This window comes from Dermacentor silvarum, chromosome 4, assembly GCF_013339745.2.
Source record: "Dermacentor silvarum isolate Dsil-2018 chromosome 4, BIME_Dsil_1.4, whole genome shotgun sequence".
Classification (NCBI taxonomy): Eukaryota; Metazoa; Arthropoda; class Arachnida; order Ixodida; family Ixodidae; genus Dermacentor; species Dermacentor silvarum.
The window spans coordinates 112,198,781-112,226,124 of NC_051157.2; the positions used below are offsets into that span (position 1 = coordinate 112,198,781).

Sequence of the window (27,344 nt, forward strand, 5' to 3'; positions counted from 1 at the left end):
GTCGGCGATTCGCAGAAGATCCGGAGTTACGAGCCCGCGAAACCGAGCAAAAGCGTTGGAGCGTCCAAAAGCGTCCAGATACCTTAATGACCGAGTGTTCGTTTCTCCTTGGGCTGTCGATGATTCCAGGGTGATCTTGCGCAAAACGTGGCCGAGTCTCGAAGCATAACCTCGCAAAAACTTGGCGGAACCGAGATAAAGCTAGGTGGGGTCGCCAGCTTCGCTGTTTGCCCAGTATTCGCGCCACTAGTGTGAAGCTGCCCTTACTTTTTTTAATTATTTATTTTTGATTTCGTCTCACCTCTGTGACAAACCGGAAGCCGGTCCCTAACCGGAAGTTGCTGCGCAAGAAACAGAGTGTCACTCGGTGCTTGTGCCACTAATAAATAAATAGGTGTGTGTGTGTTGAACATTATGTGAATGCGTTAGTGCGTTTCGACTTTTTATATGCATTTTATTTTATTATTCTATAAAGGCACAAAGTACACGACACTATTTGCTAAGCATGCACGGGCCCTGTCTCATCTGCAGCGACCTTTATTGCGCTCGTGGCATTTCTTGCTTGCGTTTGATGCTCAATCAATATTCAACACTGCACGTTCATATACGTATGTATGGCATTGCTGCGATCCTTGTGTACCAATCGCTATTATTGCGCTGATGGTGCTGTTCGTGCCACCAATCTACGGCTATAGACACAGTTCGATAGAAAGCGTGGTTTTCTCTGTGGCATTGCCGATGTTTGTCAATATAATACAAGGTTGCCGGTAGTGTTCTGAAAAAGAAAAACGTCACAGGCCTGAGCGGCGCACGCAGCACAGTCACAGCTTAAGCTGGTGAAGCGGCTCAAGAGTAGCTCCAGTTTGGGCACCACGCACAACAGTCTTCGCGGCAGTCTCTTCGCCTCGTTTTGACGAGAACGATCTGAACTGTCCGCCCGGTGTCGACGGCGAGCTGCGGCTTGTAATGCTCCCTGCACAGCAGTCTGCTGAGCCCGATCAAGCCTTACAACTGCAACTTACATGTCGGGCACGCTGCGTTTGCGGGCATCTTAACTAGATGGCGCCACCATACTGGCGGAGGCTCGGCAGCTCGGGAAGATCGGGATTGCGTTGATTTCGCGCCTCGTCTGAATCGCATCTCGTCGTCTGCGCCTGCACACGCTGCGTTTGCAGGCGCCTTAGCTAGATGGCGCCACCATACTGGCAGAGGCTCGAGTTGTCTGCTCCTGCGCGCTTGGGAGCGTTTTCGGGCATTTTTCCGCTGCCCGATTGCTAGCTCTTGCGTGGCTCAGTGGTAGAGTATCTGGCTCTTACGCAGCGTACGCGGGTTCGATCCAGGCGGGAATCGGGTACTTTTTTCGCATTTCAGGCGATTACGGCGACGCCACCATGGCGAACCGAAACTGCTATTGGAATGAGCCCATAACAGCTTACGCTGTAAAACGGCAACACTTCACGCGCTATCATGTGCATCATTTGCTAAAGTTTCGCATTTTCTTGTTTCTTCTTTTTCGTCAAATAATTTAAATGTTGCCTGGCAAACTTTAACAATGCAATCATAACATTCAGTGAAGCCATACCGGTCTCGGAAGGTTCATCTCTAATTTAGAAGTAAGTTGACGTAGTTCGACCGTCACTGGAGATTCGTCCTTCAAAGATTCGTCCTTTCTGCCTTCATGTCTCTTTAAATCCATTTTTACTTTCCCAACTTGCAGGGTGGAAAACCAGGATTTTTTTTTTGTTAACCTCCCTGATTTAACCTCCCCGCACGGCACCCTGCTACACGTCATGTATCCTACGAGCTATACTCCCAAATGCGCCTTCTGCTCTGCGCCCAATAACTTCTACCACATGGTATGGGAATGTCAACAAAACCCATCGACACCACCCATCACCGGACCAACCGTCGAGCAGTGGGAGGCCCAGCTGACAAGCCCGAGCCCTGAAGACCAGCATCGCCTGGTGAGCGGGGCCAAGCTATCGGCTCAGGCCCACGGCATCCTGGACTAGGGACGCCGCCCACCTCGGACGACTTTAGCGTATGCTCATTTCTCTAAATAAAATTTATTCCTCCTCCTACCTGATTTGTCGTCGTTTTTTTATTTTTTCGTTTTTTTTTCTCAAGATTACGTTGGCACAATTTTGCACAAATTGTGTTCAATCGTAGAAACTGCGGTATTAGTGTTCTTATTTTGGTTTATTTCCTGTTTGAATAACTTTTGGCAGTGTGAAATTGATTATATTAAACCTCTATTGGCGGTGTTTTGTTTCTTCGCTGTTTGTTTTTACTGCGCTGGGACGTTATGAGCTAGGTATCAGAATATCTGGAGATATCATGGCCCTTTGTAACACCACGCTCAAATAATCGGAAACTGATAATAAAGTTAGAAAAAGGTTCACGAATTTAGGCAGAGTTCCAGCCAAAAACCCCTAGTGACCCCAAGCGGATGATCTGCCACTACACCAGAACCGCACTGCATTTGTGTTGAAAAACATTTGCTGAGTCTCCGAGTTCACAAAATGATTTTAATGGGTAGCGTTCGTGATACGGCATTGGAAATGTAAAATATATTTCTTTGTGATTGAAATTAAGCATTAAGAGTGTCCAGCAGCCAACCGAGAGTAAGCAACCCTTCTCGTCAACTATACTATCTCATAAAGGGAAAAAATTGTCTGTGAAATCGACGCCAATGATTACCAAAGTCAATCATGATGGCTTTCTGGAATTCCGCTGCATTGCAATGGAACTTTAATTTTCAACCGTATGATGTCATAGTAATGCAACGTAATTGCAGAAAGCTATCAAAAAAAATTAAATGTTGGGGTTTTACGTGCCAAAACCAGTTCTGATTATGAGGCACGCCGTTGTGGGGGACTCCGGAAATTTCGACCACCTGGGGTTCTTTAACGTGCACCTAAATCTAAGTACACGGGTGTTTTCGCATTTCGCCCCCATCGAAATGCGGCCGCCGTGGCCGGGATTCGATCCCGCGACCTCGTGCTCAGCAGCCCAACCCCATAGCCACTGAGCAACCACGGCGGGTCAGAAAGCTATCGCTGATTGACTCTGGTCAGCATCGGCAGTGACTTCTACCGGAATTTTATTCACTCATGGCTGCTTGATGATAGCAATAGCGTTCACGTGTGTGTGTGACAAGCAGTAGTTAATAAAAAAAAATAAGAACAGACGGCGACACGATACATGGCAACATTCCCGACTTATCGAATAATACACATATGAATACCTCGATATTATTGTTTCAGTGTCATTGGGCACAAGGTTTTAGAGCGAAGTTTTTTTTTTTTTTGTTTTTTGTTTTTTTGCCTGCCTGTGATTTCTCTTGGGTTGGTCGGTCGCCGGTCCAAGGCCTTAATTAAGAAATGGTCGGATATGTGGGGCAAATATAACCGTTGCCAAGAGGCGTTCTGTTACTAACTTTTTTTTTTAATTCCGTGGTCTTCCGCGCCAAAACCACGATCTGATCATGAGAAACGCTACATTGGGAGACTCCGGAAATTTCGACCACCTGCGGATCTTTGACGTTTACCAAATGCACTCTTTTGTTACGTGGGAGTGCGTTCGCGCTTAAAATTTTTCGTTTGTCCCGCTACGACGAGTAGCCGGTGCCACTAAAAGGCGCTAACCTCCACTTTATATTCCCATCAATAATAAAAAAAAAGATAGCCGCTTTAAATACTACACTAAACACAGGAAGAAAGAGAGCACGCGCGCGTTGGTATTCTGCCACTTTCGTTCGTACATTTGCGATAAGATTGATTGATTGATCGATCGATTGATTGACAGATTGATTGATTGATTGATCATAGTTAGCCTCTTGAAAATGCGACCGTCTTTTCTGTACCCGGAAGGTTAGCGCCTGAACTTGAAGTGAAATTATATGCCGCACACGAGAGCTCGCAAAAGACGCATTCCATCTTCTTCGCAACCGTAAATTGTCGGTGCTTGCGCCTAGGCAGAAGAGGTGCATCTACTGCACGGCGCAGCATGTGCAATGCAACGTGATTTTGCTAGCTAGACCTTCGAGCAGCCGAAGAGGCAAGAGTACACGCTCACAATAATGGCGGTGCGGCTAGGCCAGGCAACCGGGTAACGCTGTTGCATGCATTCCAAACAGCTTATAAAGGAAACGACGGCACAGATGCGAAGCTAGACTGAGCGGTTTTACTATAGGAAATGAAAGCATGAACCACGCTTTGGCTACACAGAAACCAGCTAACGTTGCAATCTAAATGAAAAAAAGAAAAAGAGAGAGAGACAGAAAGAACGAAAGAACAAAACAGATGGGAGAGGGCAATCACTTCATCAGCCTTCAACACGTCACTTGCAGCACTGTAAGTGGCAAGCATTCTTACTGGAGCAGCGTTTAATAAATTTTAGGCAACGAAAACCTCATTCTAATGTCTGCTAAGCCAGTGGTGGACCATTTGAGTAAAAGTTAACTAAAATTACGCAGGCCAAGATAATTCACGTGTCGGTATCTATATGCGAAGTGAAACTTTAGGGAAATGGTTAATGAAGTGCTCTATATGTTACTAAATGCAATGCGTACAATTGTGTTTATTATCATCTTATGCAAAGTGCTATCGCATGCAATATTCGTGTTTATGCGCCGCAAGGGTCGCAACTTTTCTCCCACGCAATGTTTTAAGTTTATGCACTACACCGTTCACAAACTATGCCGAAATGCAAGCGCCAACTCAGGCAGCGATGTCACGGTGCCGAAGGCGATGTGCCGCGATAAGAATAGTGACGAGAGGTGCAAGAACAGAGAAGTATACGACGCATATCTAAATACATTTAAGAATGCTACACCCCTCGTATCCCAGTGGCACCTACCTATTTCTGGGGGGTATGGCCAATAACGGAAACATACCAAATGACTCAAGAATAGGCTCGCGCAAATATAAGAAACTTCCGAAAATCAAATAAGCCGTTGAGTACAACGCGTTATTCCATTTAGAGATGCGTGCGCTTTACAGATAGTAGGCTTATAGCTGTGTGCATTGCTGTAAGCCTACATTGTATGTGCAGGTTTTATGTAGCCGAACGTGGATATGTCGAAACCTCGGCCTCTTGCTTGGACATTAAGCACTTCGAACGGACGCGGCTGTTCGCTTCTGGCGCGATCTCTCTCGGTTTGAGAGCATACGCAAAACACGCGCGCGCGCTTCCGACGCCAGTGTCTGTAACTATTCGCATTAGAAAGGGGTACGGCTGCAGCGACGGCCACAAGTTGCAGTCAGCGCGCTGTCCCCGCGCGCACTTTTGTGGTCGTGGTGGTGGCTCGCGCGGGCGTCCTTCGCGGCACGCGGCTGCGGCCTCCAGCGGCGTCCGATTCGAGTCTTGGCTGCGGCGACCCCAGCAACCCCCCTCCCGCCACCCCTCGGTCTCCCCACAGCCCAGCTAACCGGCGCCCGAGCGAAACCCGAAAAACCTGTCCACGCTGGAGCACCTAAGAGCGCGGCCGCCGGGACTGCTGCGGCGGCGGCGGCAGCGCACTGCAGCAATCGCACGTTGCCCGCTGATCACGACGCGGCGGCGACGGCAGCGGCGTTGCAGTGGCGCAAGCCGGCCGTATGCGTATACAACGCCCGCGCATTGCGATGTGGCTACGCTATGGACGAATTCAATCGGGTGGCCGTGAGTGGCTGCCGATGCGGTGTTAATGCGAGGCCCCTCACCTTTGCCCGACAGGCCTGGCAGTTCTACGTCGGACAACCAGCGGTTCATTCATTACTTCCCAGAAGCATACGGATGATTCATTTATCGTTTTGTTTATTAATTCACTCTCTTTACTGATTCACCCGATCGCTCAAGCATTTAGGGACAAGTGCTGCTGCCATTCTGGACCCTTTGGTGTAAAAAACCGCACTAACGCAACACTACAAAAGAACGAAAGAAAGAAATAAAGAACGAAGGAAACAGAGAGCCGCACACTCGCGCTCGACGCTGCTGCCGCTGTATGAGATTAACGCGGCGCCAGTGCGCCCTGCAGTACAGTCTATACCTGCACTGGTAGCATGGCTCCATGAGAACAACCCTATGGAGGAGGGTCTTCAATGCCTGGACCGAATTAAACTCGACTATATGCAGAGCACAACAAGGTTACTATTTTATGTATTCGTACTTTGCACTTTGACATAGCCTACTTTGGGTCGACCCATCCGCCAAAATACGAATTGGCTACGAGCAGCTAAATTATATAAACTTTTCTTCTTACGTGGCCGAAACATGGCCGCGCATGATATCAGCCGCCACCGACAAAAAGCTTAACTTAGCCAATGACCACGCCTTGTATGCCGAGTGAGAGGCCCGTCTCCCAAGCTTGCATGCGTCACACAAACTGATATATCTATATGTAACATCACCTGCGAAATATCCGGCGCGGCGCGCTGCTCCATACCGAAGATCTCGGAGGCCAATGCCTGCTAGGGTTTCAGAATGATGCCCCATTGGTACTACACCCACACCACCTAGATAGCACAAGGCCTACACACTCCGATCGATGACGTCATGCCAGTGGCGCATCGACGTGGGGGGGGGGGGGGTGTTATAACCCCCCCCCCCCCACCCACCGTACGCGTCCTGCTCTGTTCACATTGTCATTACAATTCGGGAGGTGGCTTGAGGTCGAATTTTCCTGATTAACAAAAGCACTCTATCACTGTCTTGTATTTATTCATTCACTCTTAAATTACTTTTGAGTAAAACGCATCGTCATCATCCTTGGTGTCATTAAATTATTAAATTATTAGGAATTTTATTTGCTGTTGGATTCCTCTGGCTAAACCAAGGAAATTGCATATTATGCTAAGTGCTTGCTTCCCCCCCCCCCCAAAAAAAAAAAAAGAAAAAAGAATTCACCACCCCCCCCTCCTGGCAGAGATCCTGGGTGTGCTACTGCGTCATGTTGCCTGGCCCGACTGCCATAGAATCTAATGGGGATGCTCCCGCGTAAGCAACGGTGATTTTGACGTGGCCGCTTTCGTCACACCAGCCTTGGCAATGGAAATTTCGGACCGTAGTAGCATGACGTCATAGATCGGCGTGCGTAGGCCTTGTGGCTACACGCAAGACGAACGAGCATAAAGGCGTTCAAGACGCCGCTCGTCATCGTCGCAGCGACATTAGCGATGAACGTTGTATCACGAACAAACTAAGGCAGGATAACTAATTGCGAATCGAGGCGATTTTCCAACATGGGCAGTTTGCTAAATCTTTGCTCAGACCTGACAGAAGTGTACTAAAAGGTTAACTTTACGCAGCGCTCTCTCGCCGGTTAATAAGCGGGGCATTAGAACGAGATGCGTTAGTGTGACGGCCTCTCGATTTGTATAGTTCGTGAGATAAAGGCTTGCAAATGTATACGTTGAGAGCTGGACGCTGTAATTGCTGTCACACACCGGGAGGATTAAAGATAGCGTAGACGTAGTACTATGCAGACGTGTGCACCGCAATACTTGAAAACAAGTGGGAGGGCAGCAGTACTGCTGGCGACATCGTGTGGCGTTGCGGCCGAACTGTTGTGGCGCTGCTGACGCCGCCGCCATCTTGGATCAAACGCGGAAGGCTGTGCCAAGGCTCGCGTTCTGATTTCCGCCTTTCTGTGCAAAAGCGACGTTCAAATTTCGAAGACCGCTGAATGTTGATACTTAAGCATGTATTATAGCTTGCATTGTTCCTATACCCATGAAGGAATAAAAAATAGCACACCCCTCTTTAAAAACCGAACGTTACAGTGCGGCAATATTACCGTAACTAAACGGACTGGCAGAAAAATTAAATTTAAAAAATTTTTCAGGCCAGCGACTACTTACAGAATATATTTGTGCCAGCCATTCTGGTTTCTAATCGGTAGAATGTCAAACTTGCGTTACCTTGCAATGCAATCATCTACAGTTGTACGACGCAAGATACAATCTGCTGGCATAGCAAATGTTACCTGTTACATCATTCAATGAGAAATTGTGCATTTTAAGTTGCGTTGAGAACTTCATTTTTTTTATTCTTGCTTTCTCAAGGGTGTGAAAACATTTATTAAGTTGCGTATCTGCATTCACAAATTACACAGGTTTGAGTAAAGTACTTTTAACTCAAGTTTTTTTACTGAACGGAGCTACCACGAGTACTATGAGTTAGCACACAAGCCAACATTCCATTGTTCAGGTTTTTCAATCACACAGATTTTCATCCACATACAAGTACGCGAGCTGTTCATTCAAATATGCAGCAGATCTTGGAAAATTTTATTTTCAAACTGCCTTTTTCATGCAGCCATTTACAATACCTTCTGTGAAAACAACCAACCACCTCCTAACTTCTTTGTGCCGTCTTTCAGCATTTATCAAAATGTTTTAGTAGAGTGGGCGCAAATTCATGCATCTTGTTTACGTACGGAAACGCCGAAAGCTGGGGGCTAGCTTCATTATCAACATTCAAGCCAATACATCCTTCAGTACAAGTGCGAGAGGAGAAGAAATAGCATGGATTGCTCGTACTACTACCGAGGTAGAACTATACAACACCAGCACCGTGCAATGCTGCGAATGTCAAGTATACTCACACTGCAAACAACTTTAGTGTAACTTAAAGAGACTGAAATACAACAGCCGCATTAATGACGCTACTAAAAATATTATTCCTGTTAACGTTTAATAATCCAGAACGCCGATACATGTAGCTACCAATGCTAAAACGAATCTGTCAGTGCAATTTGACTGCACGACAAATCCCCCTAAGAAAATGCAACCTGCCTGGCCAAGCGGCCCATGTTTTAGTATACCGGCCTAAGTTTCGCTTCGAGCAGGTAAAAACGAAAAAAAATAATACGGAGGATTGCAGAAAGTTCCGGCATTCATTTGGACACCGTACCACACAAATTTTGATATGGTCATTTAGCGCAATGTATACAGTGGTCGCGCTTGACTTGACACTGCCATTTCTTCCTTCGTTGGGGGTCGCGTGGAATACAGAAGCGACTTGTGTGACCGTTTATATATAGTCCTGTGAATCATCCCGCGTGCACAGAGTGTTCACTCTCTCCCTCTTTCCTCTTTCTGTTCCTCATTTCCTCTCTCCCCCAGTGTAGGGTAGCCAACCGGACGCTCGTCTGGTTGACCTCCCTGCCTGTTCTCCCATTGCTTTCTTTCTCTTTAGCTCTCTTGAAGCTCTTTTCTCCTCGATCCATGCAGTGTGCAACGGTACACAACCACCCCATGATATATACTCTAACTTCTCACAGTTCAATAAACTCACGGCAACAAAATGCACGCATCGACAGCTATACCAGCAAATGACTTTTTTTTTTAGGATCACGTGACAAGAACGAAGCGCACAGACGCTTTGACACAAGACGGCGTCGGTATACGAAAAATTGGCGGTGCGAGGTCGTTCAAAGGCTGTCGCCACCTTGAAGGCGCTGGAATCTAGGATCAATATCCTACAGCAACGACGTTCCTAAGAGTATGTCTACGAACGTTGTCCTGAAGAGCGCAAAGATAAAGGTCGACGAAGATCAAGGAACCGCGGGTTCAGAACGTGATCCAGTATATATTTCTTTTGCATTTTCTTTCCCCTCTCACTAGAGCATTTTATTTTCTTATGAATTCTTATGCAGTCCGACCAGTCACGTGGCCAATTGCGGGTACGTGCCAAGAATGAGGGCTGTCATCATCATTATTATCATCATCAGCCAGTGACCTGGACAAGTGGTACGCCGAGGTCACTGCCCCACCCCGCTAGCTCTAAAATGCAGCCCCTGCCGGGCCTATACGGCTAAGTCCGCAGATTCTATGCAGAGATAGTGCTCCCACTTTCGCCAATTACCAACAATGCCTAGCGGATTGTGAGCTTGTTCAGAGACTTAAAAAAATATGAATTCTACGGGGTTTTTTTGTGGATTTTGAATAAAACTTCATAAGTCGGTCCTTGGTCGGATTAACTTTTATATTTAATAAATGTCAGCAGATGGCCAATCTCATGTGGTAGCACTGCAAAATTATAGGGTAGTGCTTATTTGCACCGCCTGTCGTTAAAAAGTGTAGAAATTATGTAGTCTGCTCATAGAACTAGTCCGGTACGATTCTCTCTTAAAATTAAGAGAATTTTCCAACTATCTTTATTATTTTTTATCTTCCAGATGCACACACGCAGCCTCAGAAAGTAGATCTGGCTTAGATGTACCATTTTGCATCATCTGAGGCCTCGCAATTGCCTTTTAATTGATACTCCCGGTACTTAAAACTGGCACTTCGGTATAAATTATAATTGGAATGTCGATAATACGATCGCGATTGAACCCATTTTCAGGCGCAGTTGAAACGCACGCGAGAGCTTGCGCGGACAAGGAACGCGCCGATAACACAGGCTTCCGAGAGCGAGAGGGTGATGTGGCGTCACGGCTATGCCCTCTCCCCTCACGCAAAGCCTGGCGCGCTATAGAACGCAGGTGCTCGCCCGCTCTGCTCCGTCGAGGCACGCTCGTGACGTGGCGTCGCAGCCAATGGGAATTTAGGTGCCGTTTCGCAGCTGCAGACGCCGGACGCCGGCTTTCTCGCTCAATGAGCCATGTGACGTTTTCGCATCAAAATGAAAAAAAAACAAATGAACAGAAGCGATCTATGATGATGGTCAATGTAAGGAAATTGTCGAACGCTTTAAGAGAGCTATTCGCTTGATTAAAGGAATGGTGCTTTTGGAGACGCATATTTGCTGCCTTGCTGCAGTGAAAATATTCAGATAGCGTTTGTTGTTTCATTGAGTCATTCTGTAGAGAGCACAGCCGTTAACCAGCACGCCTGCGGCGGAAGTATAAGCATGCAGACAACACGTGCCTGTCGAACAGTTGTAGTAGTTGGCGTATACTGTAAGTGTTCTCTGGTTGCGCTTAGTGTAACTTGCCCTTGGGCTAGTTGGCAACTCATCATATTGAAGTAATTAGGCGCAATTTTTGCACTCTCGCCTTCACGCACACGCCCACACACGCATCAACACAAGAACACCCCCCACAAACCGCGGTTAACACACACTCCACACTCAGGTTGGGCGGTTGGCGTCGAACGCGTCTCGGAATGACTTTGTATTCTTGTGCGAGCCTGGGTGTCATCTATGAATCTGAGAGTGACAAATGATGTTTTTGCACGTACATTGTAATGGTGTTCTTGAAGTGACAGTTGCTAGTGTTCCCCAAACACCATTTACTGTTCTGTTTGTTCACTCTGCTTTGTTTGTATCGAGTGTTGCACTGCATGCAATATACAGGGTGTTTCACTTAACTTGGGCCAAACTTTAAAAATATGCAAATGCTACGTAGCTGAACAGAACCAAGGTAATGTTGTTTGTCGTCGCTTGGAGATACTCGGATTATTTTTTTGCATTCCGCCTAATTAGATAATTAGTCTTAATTAAGTAAAAACTACGCAATTATTATACTTAGATGAAAGTGTCCATGAGAAAATTGTCGAGCAACATGAAAAAAAAATTGCGTAGCTTGAGCTTTCTGTTGCACAATACGTGCTACATAAGAGTGTTTTTCGGAGCGTGAAAGAAGACCGCGAATACAGGCAAAATTCTCGCGCGACTGGCCGCTCGAGGCACTTTGCGTGTATTGGCGGTCTTCTTTCACGCTCCGAAAAACACTCTTATGTAGCACGTGTTGAGCAATAGAAAGCTGTATCGGGAGTTTCTCATGCTGCTCTAAAATTTTCTCTTTGGCATTTTTCATCTAATTATAATAATTTAGAAGTTGATTATTTATTAAGACTAATTATCTAACTTGGCGGCATGCAAAAATAATCTGAGTGTCTCCAAGCGACGGCAACAACATTACCTTGGTTCTGTACAGTTACGTAGCATTTGCATATTTTAAAAATTCAACCCAATTTAAGTGAAACACCCTGTATATTGTAGTTCATTGTACACACATGTATAGTTACATGCCACTGTTGTACGTGTACCTATAGGTGAGTACATTTTCTTTACACTCTTTGCGTTGGAAGCTTTGTATCGGTGGTGAAAGTCAGACCAGCGAGTCCCGGCCTCGAAAACGGGAGAAAGAACCAAAGAAAAGAATTTGTTTTAAAAGCAGCAAGGAAGAATAACAGAGGTATCGACCATCAGGCAGTTCAGACGTAGCCTGCTTGCTATGCAATATATCAAGGTGATCATTTTCAGCTTTTATGGAACTTTTTTTTAAATATCGCTTGTTGCAGATAACATAATTCTAGTCTTAGAGCTGGATTATTCCGAGAGGCGGACATTACTTTCACGAGAAATTGAAACACACATTCAACTAATCAACAAAAATTCACTAATTCACTTCATAATTAATTATGTTACGGCACATATTGGAATTTACGAATTGTGGTCCTGTTAGATTGCAAATTGGAATGAATTTCCAGAATGACACCAGTTTGGGGATCATCATCATTATCATCATCAGCCCATATTTATGTCCACTGCAGGACGAAGGCCTCTCCCTGTGATCTCCGATTACCGCTGTCTTGCGCTAGCTGATTCCAACTTGCGCCTGCAAATTTCCTAACTTCATCACCCCATCTAGTTTTCTGCCGTCCTCGACTGCGCTTCCCTTCTCTTGGTATCCATTCTGTAACTCTAACGGTCCACCGGTTATCCATCCTACGCATTACATCACCTGACCAGGTTCATTTTTTCCCGATTAATGTCAAATAGAATATCGGCTATCCCCGTTTGTGATCCACACCGCTCTCTACCTGTCTCTTAACGTTAGGCACAACATTTTTCGTTCCATTGCTCTTTGTGCGGTTCTTAACTTGTTCTCGAGCTTTGTTAACCTCCAAGTTTCTGCCCCATATGTTAGCACCGGTAGAATGCAATGATTGTACACTTTTCTTTTCAACGACAGTGGTAAGCTCCCAGTCAGGATTTGGCAATGCCTGTCGTATGCACTCCAACCCAATTTTATTCTTCTGTAAACTTCCTTATGATCAGGGTCCCCTGTGAGTAACTGACCTGGATAAACGTACTCCTTCACAGACTCTAGAGGCTGACTGGCGATCCTGAATTATTGTTCCCCTGCGAGGTTATTGAACATTATGTTTGTATTCTGCATATTAATCTTCAACCCCACTCTTACACTTTCTCGGTTAAGGTCCTCAATCATTTGCTGTAATTCGTCCCTATTGATGCCTGAATAGGACAATGTCATCTGCAAACCGAAGGTTGCTGAGATAATCGCCGTTGATCCTCACTCCTAAGCCTTCCTAGTCTAAGAGCTTGAATACTTCTTCTAAGCATGCAGTGAATAGCATTGGAGAGATTGTGTCTCCTTGCCTGACCCCTTTCTTGATAGGTATGTTTCTACTTTTCTTGTGGAGAACCAAGGTAGCTGTGGAATCCTTGTAGATGTTTGCTAAGATATTCACGTATGCCTCCTGTACTTCTTGATTACGCAATGCCACTATGACTGCTGGTATCTCTACTGAATAAAATGCTTTTTCATTATCTATGAAAGCCATATAGAGACGTTGATTGTACTCCGCAGATTTCTCTATTACCTGATTGATGATATGGATATTATCCATCGTAGAATATCCCTTCTTGAAGCCAGCCTGTTCTCTTGGTTGGCTGAAGTGAAGTGTTGCCCTGATTCTATTTGAAATTATCTTGGTGAATATTTTACACAATACTGGATATGAGCCATCAAACTCGCCGTAAAAATGCACTGTTGTTCCACTTACTTTTTTACCAAAATGCTATTTTATGCATTCAAGCACAAAAGTAACTGGAACGCCCATGTATTCCGTCCCACACTTTGGGAATTAATATCTCGAAACTGCGGTGTCATCCTAGAAATTCAAATGAAGTGGTTACGTCTTGCAAGCTCACCGGCTACAATTCGTAAATTGCAATATGTGCCGTGAAATAGATCATTAAGAAGTTAATTAGTGAATTTGCGTTATATTTTTGAAATATGCGTTGCGATTTCTCGCTCAAGAACAAGAATTATGCTATCTGCCACATGCGATTTTTTTTCAATAACTTAAAAATTATCAGCCGTAGAGCGCGCTCTATCAGCTTGGTAAGCGAACGTCCCTAATTCACAGCGTGCGTAACGAAAACAGTCTCTATCTGTATAGTCACAGCATAAAAAACAAAACACATTCATAGAATAAAGCAAATAAAGACATAGTGCAGATTCATATAAACGCGCACGATGCCATCTAGATAGTGAGCAAATTCACTATGAATCGTCTTTCAAAGAGACTGCATATGGTCACTATCTATAAGAAAGTGACGAAAAGCTGTAACGGCGTGTCCTTGCTTTAGTGGGCACGACCACGGTACCAAACAAATAAAGGAAGCCACATATAAAGGAAGCCTATCCAACCGGTTCAAGTGCAGGCTCTCTCACTGGCGCTCGTGATGCGGACACACAATGGGCAATATTCAAGACGGATCCGGGGTGTCACAGCATGGCCTCTGAGATCAGACGGTGCACCACGGTGCCCGATCTCGGATGCTATGGTTACAGTGGGTGCAAGCAGCGGACGACCTCTTCCTGATCCTATGTCGGAAATGTGGTCTCTGGGACCACAATGCATTATACGAATTTCTGAGTCCCTGTAAGACCTTGCACGGCCGGGGAGTACAGTTGGAGTACAATTATAGTTGGAGCACATTAACATAATCTAAGTAACAGCAGTATTAAAAACATGCAAATTACACTTGACGCGTACTACAGAAATAAAATAATAATAATATTAACAATAAACACAGTGGGAGGAATCAAATTTGTATATATTCGTGCACACATACTTGGTGGAATAAACTCAGTAGTACACAGACAAAATCGGTGTACACACATAGAAGCACGCTATATATTATGTGAAGGTCACGCACAGGTCACGAAAACGGCAAAATGACTGTCATGTTCGAGGACACTAGACAAGTGAAAACGCCAACATGTATTTGTTACGAGGTGCTTCCCACATTCAATTTTGAATGAAATGAAGGATTTTGAAAGAAATCAATGTTTGCTTCCATTAAGTTCAATATTTTTGTTATGGAGTTTGGCGGCCCTAATTAGTTATGATAACAGGCATTTTACGCTTAGGTTTTTGAATTGCGTATGAAACCGGCGTGTTAATTTTTAGAGCAAGTACCTAGTTTTTATGTATGTACTGTAGTAGTTTAAAGTAATATATCTGATCAGCTTTTAGCACGTTGTATTTTATAAATGATAATGTGTTCTTGAATGTGTCGTATCTCCACGGTAACGTTCAAATTTGCGTAAGATGTTTTTTTTTCTGTAAGTTAATCAGTCTTGTCAGAGTTGTCGACTACCCAGACTATAGCTTACCGTAACTTAGTTTAGAGTATGCAAGTGTGTAATATAAGGTCTCTTTTAAACGTGTTTTTAATGAGCTCTTGCGAGCGTATATATACTACCACGCAATAGCTCGAGATAGTCCACATTTTAGTTTAATCATGAAAGATCCTCCGAGAACCATACGCCCAAAAATATGTGCTCTGTTACCAGCTCAGGTCGAGTAGTTTCGTATTATATTCATTTCCTTTGTATCACATTCATTTGGACGTGTAAGCACTAGATACTTGAATTTGTTTGCATTTAGATTCAATCTATTTGTTTTCAAACGCTGTGATGGTTTTATCAAATAAGAATTACGACAATTTACGAAGATTTCTGTGTATGTACCTGTAAAGAAACGTTGGTACCATCTGCATACATGATGAGGTCAGGTGAATCAGGTATGGTTGTTATATCATTGATATATACAACGAAACATAATGGTCCTAATACAGATCCCTGGGGAACCTCTTGCTGTACTTTCATTCTTATGGACGTGACCTTATTGACGCACACAAAATGTTCACCGTTTGAGAGAGACGATTTAATTAAACGCCGTGCTACACCTCGAACCCCATAAGTCTCTAATTTTCTGATCAATATGTCGTGTTGAACGGAATCGAAAGCTTTTCTCAAGTCTAAAAACAGGCCAAGGGTAAGTAATTTGCTTTCAAAGTTCACAATTTTGTCTTTGATATTCACCAACACTAGTTCTGCAATTTCTTTTTTTGAAAAGCGTATTGCGCCGAGGTCTTTATTTGATGCTTTTCAAGTAAACGGGTTATTCTATTGTTATTGATGCGCTCAAATATTTTATAAAACACAGAGTGGACTGAATGTTTAATGACTTCTTGTACAAACTTTCTCAGTGGCAAAGTTCCAGGCAATATACTCACCTAATACCCCATACTACCACACTATTAGGAAGAAAGATTGCTCAAGACAACTGAGATGACCTCAACTGCACAGTGTTTCATGGGCGAATCCCTGGAAGCAGCGCTGTATGCTACCTGCATTCATCGTGTTTGCCATATATATTCTTGTGCGCTTTCTCCTTCTATAGGCACCGTTTCTCTTATTATTATTCAAGACGTGTAAACTCACCGGCTTTCGATTTTACTTAGAATGTAAGCAAGGGTATCAAGCCAGGGAAATCACTTCTCCAATTTTTTCATTCCAGTCAGCTGAATTAGAGACTCATTAGAGTCGAAGTACGGCTGTGCTTGGGAAAAAATATGGCCGTCACCGTTCATACTAGGCGCCGAACGGGCGTTTTCGATGTGTGCACGTGACATGTTTTTAAACGTGAACGCGACTCTTGGTTTAGCTATAAAGCTCGCTTTTTTAGCTAATAGTGGAGTCGCTGAGGGACGCTCGGAAAATACTTATTTCGATTTGTGCTCAAAAAGAAGGCAAAAAAAAATATCGGTGCAGTTACACATCCCCTCGGCAACGAAAAGCAACTTGATGATGCAATCGCAATTAAGTACTCTTAAGTCTTCCTTTCCCTCACGCACCATACACTGTAAGTAAAAACCCTAAAACTTTTTGTGAACGCATGTTGCATTGCAATCAATACGTTGTGTATAAATAAATGAGAAAGGTGTCGCGGTGTTTGAATGCTAGTGAGCATTCTGCACCATATTTGTAGTTAACTCTACCGAAGCCTATACAGTGAATGAAGCCAAAAACAAATCACACAATAATCCTCCTAAAGCATATATCTGATACATTTGAACTCTTCTATACCAAACCACGAAGTGACATTTATATCCTGTATGTTAATTTTCGCGCTATTTTTTCTAGTAGTCAGTGTACATTTTTAGCTGTTGAACTTGAGCATAACGTAAGATTCGACCGTCCTGCAACTAAAATCTTGTTTCGGGGGAAACATTGCATACGGAACTGAAGTGCGGTTAAAAGCATGCAATCATTTCCATTTATCAACTCGGAGTATTCCATATTACAAGCTTATTCAAAGCCACTTCAGTTGCAGTAGACAAACTTGGAGTCTAACTATAGTTATTGTCACATTCATTGGTTATAGTATTGAAGATCAGGTCGACCGAATTATAACTTTCAGCTCACGCAATATCAATGTAGTTGTACTATTTCACGAGCACAACCTACTGTCATTGATTTAAGTTTTTCATAATGACCCTGGAATTCTGGTGCACCGTACGAAATCGAAAGCTTCATGCCATAAACCACAGGCAACTTAGCAAACCCAATAATACCAGATTTTCTTGTCAACAACTTCCTTCTGCCGATTGTGTCGAAAAATTAGGGTAAACAAATGCGTATAGTATATAGGCTTAAATTTTTAAATACTATATACGTCACTTAAATCACGACAACTTCACAGTCTTTCTAGTGCATGCTTCGAGCTTATATTACATTACAGGAATTTTTTGGAAACAACATTTTTGTGCGTTTGATAATTTCATACACATGAACAAAAAATACGGTAAACAAGATTGTGCACCTAAGGTCTCCAACTTTTCTGATTTTATTTACGTACTAATACTGATTTTTTCTTTTTTCTTTTTTTCTTGCTTGAGTTTTATTGTGTTTATACGTTAACGTTTTTCTACCTCGTTTACTCAATTCTAACGTCACTGCTGGTTTCTAGCACATCGCATGATTATGCGTGTACTAGGGTGTCGTCTAGACTGTTTTCTTCATATTCAAGTTATATTCGCATAACTCTCCATCTATATGAAATAAACTTAAGCAAGAAAGAAATAGCATATATTCATGTGTATACCCTACACCATTACACGACCTGTGCGGTGCTTCATAAACTGAGCTTGGCAAACGGAGGTCGCGAGTTTGGCTCCCACTGGTGACAAGGTCCTCGCGTCATTCATTTCATATTCCTTTTTGTTTATTAAGAAAACTGATAATTAAATTGCTATCATAAATTGAACTATTATGATTATTTCCCACTGGTTTCCTTGGCATCATTGTCTGTTGGCTTCTCATGGTTGACTGTATGGTACAATATGTTGACTTCATTGTACACTAACGTATTTTACGAACAAAAGCTTTAAAAAATGCCTTTCCAAGATATTAAATTTTGTTGAAACTTAAACAACCTCTATCTCTCTCTTTTTCTCTGTTGTTGATCGCGACGCGCGTGAGAAGAATTAAGAACAACTCTAAAAATTACGTTTGAATCCGCGGCAACTGCGCACAAGCTGAAAGGTACGAGGTTCCTTCTATAGTGAGCGACAACCTAGGAATAAAAGGTTATATGTACGCTGTCCAACTCAAACACAATTTACATAGATGCGCCCGTATTTTCGTCATATCAAGCTGTTTTGCGCGTTTAAAATGGCTGCTTTTCTCCGTGCAAGACCTTGTGTCACTGGTTTCAGGACGAAACCTGAACGTCTCGGCAACTTTTACAGGCGATCCTGATATCAGAGGCCTCAGGCAAAGGTAATACTTCAGCTTGAAACAACGAGCTTTTATTTCGCGATGAGCCCAGCGTTTATATTAGCAGAACAAAGTCATTAATCTGTGAGTAGACTCCATCTGGCTCGGCTCTCTTTCAGAGATGAAGGGGCAGGTGCGCGGCGTTTGTGTGGGTGGAGCTTCTACTGAATAGAGAGTTTTAGAATAGGGCACGCAAGCGGCTTGCGCAAGAACTAGGGGCCACGGTACTGCGCATGCGCAGGCCCTGACGTACGTGTCTGACGTAGGGGTCTGCGCATGTGCAGTATACTGTGGCCCCTAGTTCTTGCGTACGCAAGCCGCTTGCGTCCGCTAATCTAAAACTCTCTAATACTTACGTCGTCACCGACTATAGCTTCGCGGACCCGGTGCTCACGTGTGCGGTGACCGTTTTAAAACCTCCCTGGCGGCGACAGCAGCGCCGTGCACGTGCCGCTTTGCCGGCCACGCACGACCCGAGCAGCGTACACGAGGAGGGGGAGCGGGTGGGGGAGGCCCCACTGTTTTCACGGTCCACGAACCGTGGAAACAAAAGCGCCGCGAAATCACGCCGCGAACGGGCATTCCACCGCAGAGACTCGCTATACGTCAGGACAAATCAGCTGCACGCATGGAGAACGTGATTATACACGGCAGGGGGGGCTCTGCCACAGTTACGACCATTTAGCACGGCACTTAGCCGAGTTGTGGACAACGACCATGCTAGGGACGCACCCTGCTTAGACACAGTGATGCGTGTGGTTTAATGCGCAGCTGTAAATTGTGTGTTCGTGTGCGTGTGTGTGCATTGTGCGCGCGTGCATTGTCTGCCTGAGAGCGTATATTTACGCGTATCCGTAATCGCCTCCGCAAGCGAAATGCTATACATGCATGCTCAAGAGAGCTAGCTCCAAATATTCATCACCTCGCGTGGGAATGCGAAGGACTCAGACATTACGAGAAATGTACTGGCCTAAGAAGGTGACGTCAAGGAGGTGACGTCGTTTCAGGGCAGGGTCCGCCCACGGGGTAACATCAGATACGCCTATAACTCACTATGGAGCTTCTCGTGCGAATCTTCCGTAGCGAGCCATGCATACTATAGCTTTCTTACCATTGCCCACTTCATCAAATAAGCCTAGAGCCATCATTTGAATACATTGTTCTCGATCTCTTAATCTCTCTCTCTCTCTCTCTCTCTCTGAGAATGGGTGTGCGCGTGCCATAATCGCGTCTTACTCTAGTTGCAAGAATTTAGGATCAACCTTCTGTAATGCAGAAATTTGGCCTGGAAGTAAATGGCGGGGTGCTGGGGAGGGGTCCAATTTTGAAGTTTGGCATACTTCTTCAATAGCATAGAACATAGCCCAGATATTAGGTCTGCTGACAACTTTAGGCGCACATTTCAAAGGACAGATTAGCAGATGTGTTCCGTGTATACAGTGTTCCCGAGGACTTGCAGCATTGCTTATGTGACTGCAGGCCACGGAGCAAGAATTATTCTTTCTCCGTGCTGCAGTCGCTGCTCGATAGACAGGTGAACATCCCCGCGACTTGAGCTTGGAGCTGCCGACATTCGAGCTGGGAGCTGCGCGGGACGTCCACTCCGGCATGCTGCGCACAGCGAAAGCGCTTCGTATTCTTCAGAAGTGCGCGGTCCTACTGAAGCTTTGTGAATAGCTTTATAGTGTGTGTGCACGAGCATATATACGTATTTGCGTATATGTGCCGTTTGTATGCGAGTGCGGACATATGTATATATCATGTTTTTTTCAGCCAACACTTGAAGCAGCGCATGCCAGACAGTCAGTCAGGCTGACACCACAAACATATCCAGATATTCTGTAACCCACCTCGCTCCGATTGGACATGCCAGCACAGTGCATCTAAAGCAAAACCTGTCGCATACAGCTTCAAAACACTTCTGATTGGACCTGTTGTGCAAGATTGAATAATATGTGTAAAGCGTTTTAGTAAAACGAGTTGGAAGGTATAGACAGCTGGGTGTTTCTTCGTAGTGTCAGTAGGTCATCATGTAGCAAATTTTCTTTTTTCCTTGTTTTTGGCGATGTTTCACACCAGGAACATTTTTTTTCTTCAATTAGCTATATAGAGGTGTATCCTAATTACACTAGGCATGAAATAGTTGATGTTATATTATATCTACTGTTCCTACAATGAGCTCTCATGGTGTCCACATTCTGTAAACTTCCCAGAACCCTCTGAAAAAAACTTGAAAAGTTTTAATCATATATGCATGTCTGCTTATGAAGATTACAAAGATGCAAGAACGTAACAAAACTAAGCCTTAAAAGGACAAAAGGTTAACACCAGTATCTTCTTCCATCTTTTCTCTGTGTATGCTAAGCCCTTATGATTGGTTCCAAAAGCAAACATGGCAGAATATCGAAGCGTCCAGAACAGAACGCAGATCCAAACTTGATGCTGCGAAAAACGTCGCAACGAACCGTTACATGCACAGTACAACAAACGAGCGAGTCGGGTGGATGATGCACTGCGGCACGATAGCTGGTACGGTTGGTTGGTATGATACTGCAGTAAACTTGACACTGGCATCAATACACACCTGCGGACATATTCACAAAGGCGTTCTTATGCTAAATCTGTTGCTAAGAGCAGGTGCCACCTAATCGTTATATTGCACATATTGCCAGCGGAAGAGGTTGGCCAATAAAAAAATGGTTAAGAAGAAAAAAGCTTCGAGAATTTTATCCCTGTTTATTTTTTCAGTTGATCATGCTGTTAACGTTTCGCTAACAGATATAAAATGCGCCTAACGTCTGTGAAAGGTTGGTAATCCAATTAAAACGCGCTAAGGTCGGTTTAAATGTGAAGAAACGTGCTGATATTATTTTTATTATCCTAATTTCACTCCTTCAATATTTTACACCACACACAGTTGACGATTACCGCTGTGCACATATATGTGATCTTTGTTATCGCTCTGTGGCGATTTTCGTCGACAGTTACAAAAACACAGCCGTTACTAGTGACAGACAGGCGGTCGAATTAAGACGCCTTCACGCGCCTCTTTCGAATTTGTGAAAATGCGCGGAAAATTCTTAAATTGCGCTGCTTTCGACCCAATATTAGCGGCCCACGCCTAACACCCATATCGCAACGGCTTGGCACAAATAGGACCAATAGTGTCTTGTTTCTTTAGAAGTTTTGCATTTCGAATTTAACCTGCAAATAGGAAAGAAAGTAGTAAGCGCGTGGAAACAAACTAAGACAACGAGCGATGGTCTGAAAGATTAGAAAAACTAGTTCTGCGCGCCTTCCATGCAAAAGAGCACGTCTGTCGCCAGACGATTGGAAATTCAAATGAGTCTTTAAGGCTGCTCACACGAGAGTCGCACAAGTACTGCGGCGTTTGAGAAAGGAGCCGTGCCTCCAGGCTGGAACGTGACGGGCAGCGCTTTTAGCGCGCATCGAATTACGGGCCACTGATCAGCATAATTTGTGTTGAGATTACATCCAAGAACGGTTGAACAAGCTATAACATCTGAGTGATACGGCCGACTGTAATGTCTCTATTTCTTCAAAGGTTTCTACGTGTTTGTACAAAGTTGGACTAACAGCCCCGCAGAGCACTTCGCAACTACGCCCCTTTCCAACACCCCTCCCCTCCCCCCCCCCCACCCTCCTCGTACAGCAACATATAGAAAACAGAAAAGGCTGACACAAGATGCTTGTGGGAAAGAAAGGACGTCATTGGAAGACAACAAAGCAAAAATACAAGCAAACAAATAAAAGGAACTAGAGTCACCAAAACAAGGATAGTAAAAGAATCGCCGTTATAGAGACTCGAACCGCATCGTCAGCATCGTTTTCTCCACTCGGCTGCGTTATTCCATGTTGAATTCATCACTTTCACGTCAACTCCCTCGTCAACTCGACACTTTGCATCATTTGCTTCGTCTGAACGTCGCATGCAACAACTATAGCTAGATGTGCCATCATGGACTAACCGTCAAGCCTTACTGTATAATTGTGGCACGTTAGAAACAGCGGAACGTCTCTCATTGGGATTTGCAGCTTGCAGAGACGAACTGGATTGCTACTATATTTTAGTACAGTAGAGTGGACACAATTAAGCACCACCAGAGGTTTACGTAGAATAATGTCTGCGCGCCGTTATACCCACTTGAAAATGTATACCATGATCACAGCTTTTCTTTCTTTCATTTTTTATCGCGAAACCTTCCGTAATGAACTACGGAAAGTTTCTTGCGCTGTTCGCGCAACGTGTGCAATTTCGATTTGGAACGAAGCAACGCCGATTCGCGGTTCGAACATTAAGCATGTCCTACAGACGAGTGGCCCGACAAAATGCGAACGTTGAATGCGAACGCGGCGCATATTCCAAGTCCTGCTGTTCTCGTTGCTAGGGCTGAAATGAAGGCGCATAAGCCACGATGGTCTGCGCGAGACCGAAAAAAAATGGAGAAAACAAGAAGAACAAGAAGAAATGTGAAAAGAAAGAATAAAACCGGCTAATGCAAAAAACGACCAGAGCTATATACCAAACCGAGGACGTACGCCGTATGTATGCAGCGCTGGCTGCGTGCAGGAAGTCACCGACGCAAATGATACAAATCCGGACGCCAGCGCGGCACGAATAATAGAAATGGCCCGGCGGGATCATCGGCATCACGCGCCGGTTGCTGATTATCGTTGGTGAACCGGCAGAACTATCAGGGGGGATGTCCCAGTATAACATCGTTACTTGTAACGCACGCACTAATGGCAGCTGTAGAGAGAGAAAAAAAGGTGTACGGTGGTAAAATGTATTTCTCCGCAATAAACGTGTCACGTAAAAGCAAAACCCGCAAGTGCATGCAAGTGCACGCAAGTGCACGCAATATTGCGTTGCTGCGATCGCACTCGATACCACGTGGGTTCCAGTGAAGAAGGGCCCGAATTTACGCCAGAACTGTTCGTAATAACATGTGACAGTTAATCGTGACGTCGGGTCGGACGCATCCCGCTCAGACCCAAGTGCATGTATAACGGACGTGATCGCTCTTCGCGTAGACTCTCATTACCGACTCGTGTGTTAACGAACTTGAAACCCCATTTATTTGTTTAAATATGGCGGCTGGGCCCTGGAAACAGCATCTGCACATGCGTAGAGAAAGTAACCAGCTCCTCACGTTTGCGGCAGTAAAGTCCGATTTTCTTATATAGCCTAAACAAATGCCGAGATGAAGGTGTAGCGTAGCCACAGTGTGGTGGTTTGGCATGTATATCGATGCTACATCCTGTTTTTTCATGTCGTCGCGCGGTATTCTAAACACACTTCATGGGTGATTTTTGTGGTCTTTGACGACCCAGCAGTATAGGCCAAATTAGCCAAAATTTTCACAAAAGCTGAGAGTTCTGTACAGTTCTGCATGTATATTACTTCATACCAAGGATAAATATTTCTCGTAATAACTTCCCAATTAATTTTAGAAGGATTGGAGGCAATGTGCTATATATTGCGCGAGAAGGCTCAGGATGCTCTATGAAACACTGCTTGCCAATGGCAAATGACACTTACGAACAAAGGACACTTTGTGAATTTGGCTCCAGTATACTGCAAACATTCGCCTTCTTGCGAATGTTATAACTTTGCGGGGGCTATACCAAAGGAACTTAAGGTCAGAGCAACCATAAAAATAAAGGTTAGGCGTATAACATCGAATCAGAAGAACAGCAGTAATCGTCAGACATCTAACACAAGCATGACGTTCCAAGTTGAGATAAAGCGGAAGAAATATAGCTCGGCAGATGATGTGATGCGAACAGATAACCGTTATTCTGTCTATACTGGTGCAAAAAGCGGACCAACGAAGTCGCGCGTGGTCGAGCATTAAATGAAGCGATAAAACTGGGAAGTTTAATTGCCAGTAAAATGAAGAGGTCGGGTGTCGCAGAAAAGGCTGCACGGGAGAGACATGTTAATTATCAGTGAACTTAACTGGGCCTGATAATGATGATAATGATAAAGAACAAGGCACCGCCGCACGTGAGAACAACAGCTATCACAAGGCAAAAGAATCATGTACAAAAAGAACTTGCATGAAACAAATTACCCGACATCCAAGAAAGCGAGGCGCGTCGTCATTGAAATCCCCATGAAATCTTTTATTCAATCGTAATCCCTATGACGTTTCTTTCAAGCATGCAGCAAAGGACATCTCGAGAATCAGTTGCAGTGATACAGGCCAGTTTCCAACGTAGATGTCGCTAATTCCAGTGCTATACGAAACTTGTATGCATTAAACAAAGCATACGTTATTCTCTTCGCGGCCAACTGAAATGCAAAACACGTATGCAGTCCACAGTATGAAGCAAAGGGTTAGGGAAATGAGTTGCTTTATCTCCACGGAATACACGTCGAATAAACTTTAACCGAGCGTTCAAACGATCGCAGTATACTCGACCTCTTCGAGCAGCAGTACGCCACACAGTTTTACTATGGCGGCTATTCGGCAGTACTAAGTATAACAGAACTGTCGCAATATTCGCAATCAGAAACCCGTCGCGCCATTGCGAGCTTGCTCGATACTCGCAGAGATCTGTCGCAAACGTGCAACAATTCACGAACCAGAAGTATATATGTACGTGCAGACAAGACCATGCAACCCATCGCGTACATAGAATGCACGCGGAGCAGGTTTCACGCACTCATGCGCTGCTGACAGGCGCTCGCCAGCAGGCGGTCGCCACACTCCTCCCGCCCGCGCGTATGTGGCGCGGCGGACCCACTGAAGCAAGGACGCAACATACATCCGCTCCACTTTTAGAATCCGTCGTCGTCTCCGCCGCCGCTTTCCTCAAATTTGTAATAAAGCTGCAAGTAAGAAAAATGAGACACAGCCGACGGGCGCTATACGCAGGAACGCGGAAGAGGCGATGGGAAACAGGGGAGGGGGTGGGAGAGATCTGCGTCATGTTACGCGCGGTATCCCGTACAACCCATAAGCGCAAAGACACAGATCACCACTCACCTGCCACCGGCGACCAGCAGGATTTAACTTGACCGCTCGGCTCTCCGACATGGTGGGCACCGTGTCTCAGAAGCGTTGCTCCCTGTAGCAGATATCGCTTCGATTGCGTAGAACCCGCGGGCCAAAGAGAGAAGTGCGAGGCAATCCCAAGTGGTACCAATCGCGCACACGACGACGGGAGCTCGCCCAGCGACCCAAGGCAGGCAGGCAGGCAAAGCAGGCACCACAACCAGGTCGTATCACGGGTATTCCATGTCAGGGGCGCCGCTGAATCCGCGCCGCCAGTCGACGAATCATCACCAAAGAAGACGATCCTCGAGATCACACCTCGGCAAGTTGGGGGGCGGGGGCTCCTGGCACGAAGCGCAAGACTCGGAATGGCCGAGGAACCGAAAACAGCGGTGCCGGGTCACTCGACTCACTGCAGATCTTGGCAGGAGGAGACGTCGTCGCGAAGCCGGACCATTCCGCCACTACTGCGGACACGCATGGTGATGCGATACCCGACGCCGATCCTGGCGGCGGCTGTCTGTCACACGAGTTGAGAGGAGTATTGCGCGGCTTACGAACTATCGTAGATGTTACTTCACCGGCGCTTTAGCAGGGAGCGCGCGCACGCCGGCACCTCCGAGACTCGGCAGTGTACAACCACGCCGGCGGCGGCCGCGATACTGAGCTGCAGCACCACCTGTTCGGAACGAGGCCGACCGACCGCTATGTCAGGCACACTTATTCGCCGCTGCGAGCACCGTGCTTCTCTCAGACCCGCCGGTCGGAAGACAGTTCTCGCCAGTAGCAACGACGACCGCGGCGGCACAAGCGGAAACGCACCGGGCCGGAGCTACCGTGCACGGCGTGCACTATCGTAAAGCATCTCTCGTATCACAATCACAAACATACACCGCCGTCTCGCATGCACAACGACGCGCGCCACCAAATGCAACAACACACAACTCTGTCTCAGTGGGGCGGGGAACCAGATATATAGCACCTACCAGCCGGTGGTGGTGGTGGTGGTGGTGGGACAGCTACGTGCTGACGCTCGTTACGGAATGATCGAGGTGACTGCTTCCACCGCCACCAGCAGCCCCCGCGGCGACGGTCCTGGATCTTTTTTGGTCTTTGCATTTGCGTTTTTTTCCTCTCCCCTTCGTGCCCCCTTCGTGTTTATTACCATATTTTCTTTCCTACACCCCCTCCTCCTCCTCCCTCCGCTGTTTTGCCGACTCGCCTCGCTTCTCCTTCCTCTCCGGCAGAGCTCCTCCTCGCCCTCCCCTCCGATCTGCGTGCTTCTTTCCCGGCCGACACTACTCTTTCGTTTTGGCTGCAGCTCCACGTCCTCTGTCGACGTCCTCCTCCTCATCGGCATATAGGGCCGTTTGCCGGCGGCTCTTGCGAACGGGCGTACTGCGCTGTCTGCCTTCCGCGAAGGATGAAGGAGAGCTCAGGAACGTAGTACGACAGAGAACAACCCTCTCGCGGCCCTCCTCTCCTCGCGCGACGTTTCTCTCGGC

At 45.5% G+C, this 27,344-nt stretch overlaps 1 protein-coding gene across 4 annotated transcripts in view; it reads right to left on the reverse strand.

Annotated features, from left to right (window-relative positions):
* LOC119450503 (uncharacterized) overlaps positions 1–26,929 on the reverse strand; it is a 228,589-nt gene extending 201,660 nt beyond the window's left edge. For 3 of the 4 annotated variants that reach the window (XM_049665925.1, XM_037713981.2, XM_037713979.2), the window contains exon 1: positions 25,831–26,929. In XM_049665925.1, the coding sequence (XP_049521882.1) occupies positions 25,831–25,881 (51 nt within the window). In that variant the 5' untranslated portion in view covers positions 25,882–26,929. The remainder of the gene's footprint in view (positions 1–25,830) is intronic. The other variant, XM_037713978.2, reaches the window with a different exon arrangement.
* Positions 26,930–27,344: the final 415 nt, after the last annotated feature.